Source organism: Oryzias melastigma, linkage group LG10, assembly GCF_002922805.2.
Source record: "Oryzias melastigma strain HK-1 linkage group LG10, ASM292280v2, whole genome shotgun sequence".
NCBI classification, from domain to species: domain Eukaryota; kingdom Metazoa; phylum Chordata; class Actinopteri; order Beloniformes; family Adrianichthyidae; genus Oryzias; species Oryzias melastigma.
Genome location: NC_050521.1, coordinates 14,354,286 through 14,359,844, shown reverse-complemented (window position 1 = coordinate 14,359,844; position 5,559 = coordinate 14,354,286). Strand labels below are relative to the sequence as shown.

The following is a 5,559-nucleotide window of genomic DNA, read 5'->3' as shown; positions in this document are numbered from 1 at the left end:
GCCTGCTGACCAGACTCTCAGGAAGAGTCCTACTGACTTTCTGGAGGCTTTTGATGACTCTACTGATGCATCCCAGGTAGGAACTTACCCATCACCCCAGCTGGTTTTATTGTTTTAAATATTCTTTGTTTGTTGTATTGCTAAATATTTTCTATACATAAACAAAATCAGTTTTTAATACCAAGCTTTTTCAAATCTTCACAACTCATATTTTTTTTTTTTCAAATTTGAAGGAATACTGGATTCAACAAAGTCATAGAACTCCAACCAGCTGTCTATACTTATTTCAAAGAAAGGTCAAAACAATGAATCTGGAATTTTTGTAACCAAGATTTTTGTGTTTTTTTATACACAAGGAAATTTACATTAACATGACTGCACTAATATTTCTTTTTTATGTACTTTTTTCTTTTTTTTGTTACCACACAGTATTTGATAGAAACCAATTATTCCATTCATTGTTTGATCAATTGCTTTCACTTAATAGCTAGAATATGAGGGCAGAAGCCTCATTACACATGCCCAAACTTCTCTTTTTATAGATATCTCCTATTGTGGGGGAATATAAGACACTCAGGCTAATCGAGAAACTCCCTCCACACATCCTTTTTTATTTTTTTTCCTCTGGAGACATGGCATATTTGACTCTCCAGATAAAGTGCACCCTTATAATTATATTCATACTTTGTTGTTAGTTTCTTAGTTAAATATTCAACCAATTTAATGGATAACTTGCATCAATTGCATTTTGAAGCTGTGCAATTGTTAGATCTGTGATTTGTTGAAATTAAAAATATTTAGAAAACTTGTGATGAAACTGGACTAATGTTGTAATTAGAACAATTAATACATCTGAAGTACTTTTTTAAACCATCAACACCCAACATTTGTAAATGGAAGACAGTGGGGGAAATGTGCTGTCCTTGGTGCTGAATTGGAGTTTGTTGGATTTTAGGAAACCATTGCAGAGCAGCATGGTGTTGTCGTGGTTCACATTCTCAGCTCAGTGCAAGAAAGCCCTGATTCAAATCCTGGATGGGTCTTTTCTGTGAGGAATCTGCATGTTTTCCCTGAGCTTTTGTGGGATTTCGGAATAAACAGACCAATATGCTTTTTCTAGGTTAATCTAAGAACTTTTTCTTAGTCTACATTAATCACCATAATAATTTCTCTTGATGTTGCTAAGTCCTTATTAGCCTGTTTTAAATAATTTGTTTTGCTTTCAGACCAAATAGCTGGTGGTGGTTCATAAATTATTTTTGAGTTTGACTGTATTGCAGACAAGTAGCAAATTGTTTTTATTTTTTATTTTTAATGAAGTTGGAATTACACGTTTGCTTAGAGGTGTTAGAAAGCCGTCATATTTGAAGTTGTACACAAATGCATCTGAAACTTTTGGCTTTGTGACTCAATTTATGTTGAACAATGATTGTAAATGTCAATTGGATTGCCCAGTTTGTTTGTGTTTGTGTTTGTGTGTGTGGCCATAACAAACAAGTTGAGAATACTTGTGGCTGCAATCTATGGGTTATCACAACAAGTTCACCAAAAGATTAAATAATTTGTGACTTAATACAATGTCTTTTAGTAGCTTTTGTCTAAAATTATTTTATTTTGCTAGCACTTAGAGCTTCAGCACAAACACTTTTCTATCTTATTTAAAGTATCTTCAACTTTCACCAAGTTCACTAAATGTTCTTTCCATGGAAAGCACACATTAGAGTTGTAAAGGATTTTTTTCTTGTCATAGAGTTTGATGGAAATTTATTTGTTAAAATAGAGGTTAAAGTAGAAGGAAAATTACTACTGTTAGTTTAGACAATTAGTTCTTTGTTTTAGAAATGAATAATATTTGTAAGTTTAGGTCTTCTGTTAACACCAAGTAATTGTAAAAAAAGTGTACTAAAAATAATCGACCAACATTGTAAGGATTCAACGGTTTTATCTACTTTTATTATGTTCTTGACTTTTATCCTCTACTGTTTTTTCTAGAGGGATGTTTAAAGCGCATTAGTGTGTTCATTTACATTTGGATGTAGATTGTCTGTCCAGAATTAAAAATAATAATAATAAAAAAATGATTCTTTTGAAACTTCAACCCAAAAAATCCCTCAAAACTGACCTTGTCTGTAAAAACAGATAAAAAAAAAACATTTAGAATAAATATAGTTGATAGCTATTGACTTAGTTTTAAAAACGATGATAAACTTTTATAAAGAATACAAAAATAATAGTGTATGGGTCTGAAGTCTGAAAGGAAATGTGGACCTGAAATTTGGGAACAAAACTGTGTGAAGAGACTGACCGGCAGGTTTTGTTTTTTCAGTTTTAGTATCTGTTCATGTCTCAAGACTCTGCTGCTTTGGACAATTTCAATGAAGTCTTTTGTTCTGAAAGAGTTACTTAGAGATTAATTAAAATATGATATAAAAATCAACAGGTAATGCGTTACACTATTTTATCACATTGAAGAATAATGTGTTTCAGTCAAAACGCTGCAATGTGTTCCCTCATCCCTATAGGTCTTCACTGGGGAAGTCTTGACTCAGTGAGAGGGTTTCTAAAACAAGCAGTGGGGACTTTTTTAATTTTTTTTTTTTTCTCAAACATTTTATAATATTTTTATGGCTGCATGGTGATGCAGTTTTGGTGCTGTCTCATCACAGTTAGAAGGCTCATGTTATCTCATTTCCAGGCTGGATCCTTTCCGTGTGAAGTTCCATGTTCTTCTCGGACATGCGTGGGTTTACTCCTTTGACTCAGACTGCCTCTCGCAGTCCAAAAACATGCTTCATAAGTCCATAGAGGATGTGGAATTGCCACTATAGGTGTGCATGTCAGTGTGACTGCATGAATGTGTTGTCCTGAAACAGGCTGACAGCTTCTTCAGCGTGTACATGGTCATTGCCTGGACAGCAAAAACAACTAAATAACAGCGGGACACACGCCCAGGCTTGATCAACCTGTGGTGGGCCTACCTCAGAAGAGGGTGTATTGTGATAAAAGGCCGAAACACCCTATGACGCTGAGGTACACAACTGACGATGTGTCCCGCTGTAGAAATCTGAGGGAACTCCAAACAACTCAAAACTCTGCAGTTGGAGTGGTAAATAGGGATTTTTAACAGCTAGTCCTATCAAAACACTTTGCCCAGAAGTCGCTGGGTTGACTGCAGTAACACCGTGACCCGGAAAAGGGATTCAGAATTTTCTAAATTGGAGGGATTGTGTCTATTTTAAATTTATTAGTGATCTCACACATTTTTGCCACTTTTTATTGGAAAGTTCTAATGTTCTTAAGTTTCTACTTTTGAATTTGATCTAATTTTGTTCTTCTAAATGGAAATGATAGAGCTGTTGTAATCCAAATATAATGACAAACCATATGTTACATTTATTTTAAAAAAATTGAAATTTCTATTTATTTTTGCTGTGACTTAGTTGGGATTTACCTTTCAGCATATCAGGGAGATGTTAGTGACTTGTGAGTGATTTTGGAAGTGTTCTGCTTGTTAGTGGAATATGGAGTAAATGTTTTAAATTTTTGCAAATTATTAAAGCTTAATATAGCCACAATGTTTCTTTTTACAACCATCTGAATTCTCCAGCTCTGCATTTTCTGTTTTTTTTCTGTTTGTTGTTTTTTTATCTAGCTGTAAAAAAAAATAAATGCATGAGTACTTCTTTAATAACTTTTAAGAGTTTAGCTTTTATGAAATACAAATTACTGTTGATTTTTAATTGTCAAGGTAGTTTAGCAAGACTTCATGCAGGACTTTTTTTTATTGTTTTTCTGTATGTTCCTGTTAGGCATTTTCATGAAATAGATCAATTAGTAACTAAGATATTACCATTTGTGTTTGTGTATAAACAGCTGTGGATTATTGTTTGTGTCTCTCCTTCATGCTGGAAGTCTTTGTGGTGATTTGGAGCAGAGTTGCTATTTGTTGTTATGTGTCCTTCAATATAATTATAAGATTTTTATTTTTTATGATTTTATTTTATTTTTTATTAATAACAATTTAACATTACAATTAACAGTACATGCTTGGACATTTAGTAATTATATATTTCTTATCTCAATAATAAAATGATGTTTCACTATCAATAATTTTAATGTTTTAAAAAAGGATTTGGTCTTTGTTAAAAAGACACGAGATCTTTCTATGGTGCTGAATCAACTGTATTAAAGTGCATATGAAAGACAGCAATTTTTTAAAGGGATCTGAACCGGATTCCTGCAAACTACTTTCATATTTATATTGCTAAATCTTTTTCTCTTGTCTCAGTTTTTCTCTTCTCATATTTCTGTTCACTGGACATATTTTTCGGTTGGTCTCATGATGTCGCTGCTCACTCGCAGATGCCGCTCGTTGCCTCCACCCATTCTAAACGAGCACACATCTCAGTCTGAGAATCGGAGTCGCTTTTGTTCTGGATTGACGTGGATTTCTGCGGGAAATACATTTGACACGCTGGAATAACGGGGATTCGTGGAAAATTGTTCGTTTTTTTTGTTTAAAAATGAAGAAGGATCAAAAATATCTCATTTTCTTCACTTATATGATTGCTTCTTTTACTAACGTCGACGCTGCGGATCTCAGCTACACCATTCCGGAGGAGATGAGGCCTGGATCCATTGTTGGAAATATACCCAAGGATCTGGGTTTGGGAGTGGGGGAGTTTTTCAAGCGAAAAGCTCGGATTGACATTGGAGAAAATGATCACCACTTCTGCGATCTTGACCTGAAAACTGGAAATTTTATTATCAAAAAGCGCATTGATCGTGAGGAGCTTTGCGGGGAGAAAATGTCGTGCGTGCTTAGATTTGAGCTGGTTCTGGAAAGCCCTTTGGAGCTGCATCGCATTTCACTGCTCATACAGGACATAAATGATAATTCACCGCATTTCCCTGAAGATTTAGTTAAGCTAGAAATACATGAATCCGCTGTTAGAGGAACAAGATATCGTGTTAATGAAGCTCACGACTCGGACGTTGGACAAAACACAGTAAGAGAATACAGTTTAGAAAAGAACGAGCATTTCGTGTTGTCTGTGCAGGATGATACTGATGGATCCAAGAAGATCGAGCTGATTTTAGACAAAGAGCTTGATCGTGAAAAAGAGCAGGATTTGAATTTTGCTCTGTTTGCAATTGATGGAGGAAATTTGCGAAAATCGGGCAGTGTGACTATCAAGGTGACGGTGCTCGATGCTAATGATAATGCGCCTGTGTTTAATCAGACCTTTTACAAAGCCAGTTTACCTGAAAACGCGCAGATTGACACCGTTGTAGCAGCGGTAAAAGCCACAGACGCGGATGAAGGCGTTAATGGTGAAGTGATTTATGAGTTCAGTCGAATCACAGAAAAAGCAAAAAAGGTTTTCTCCTTAAACGGTAAAACGGGAGAAATAAGACTGATCGGAACGCTGGACTTTGAGACAGATCCAAAATATGAAATGCGCATTTACGCAAAAGATGGTTATGGACTTTCATCTGATTCCAAATTAATGATTGACGTGACTGACGTGAACGACAACGCCCCGATAATTTATTTAA

At 35.0% G+C, this 5,559-nt stretch overlaps 3 protein-coding genes across 5 annotated transcripts in view; all 3 read left to right on the top strand.

Moving 5' to 3' along the window:
- LOC112153677 (protocadherin gamma-A12-like) overlaps positions 1-133 on the top strand; it is a 34,032-nt gene extending 33,899 nt beyond the window's left edge. The window contains exon 3 of the mRNA XM_024284043.2: positions 22-133. Coding sequence (XP_024139811.2) covers positions 22-118 — 97 coding nt within the window. The 3' untranslated portion in view covers positions 119-133. The remainder of the gene's footprint in view (positions 1-21) is intronic.
- The window catches only part of LOC112153685 (protocadherin gamma-C5), a 529,198-nt gene that overhangs the window by 29,061 nt on the left and 494,578 nt on the right, over positions 1-5,559 (top strand). The gene's annotated exons all lie outside the window — the stretch shown is intronic.
- LOC112153678 (protocadherin beta-15-like) lies at positions 4,381-5,552 on the top strand (the record flags this gene model as incomplete). The annotated part of the gene is made up of 1 exon (XM_024284044.2): positions 4,381-5,552. A coding segment is annotated over exon 1 (1,029 nt), but the record flags the coding sequence as incomplete, so codon positions are not given.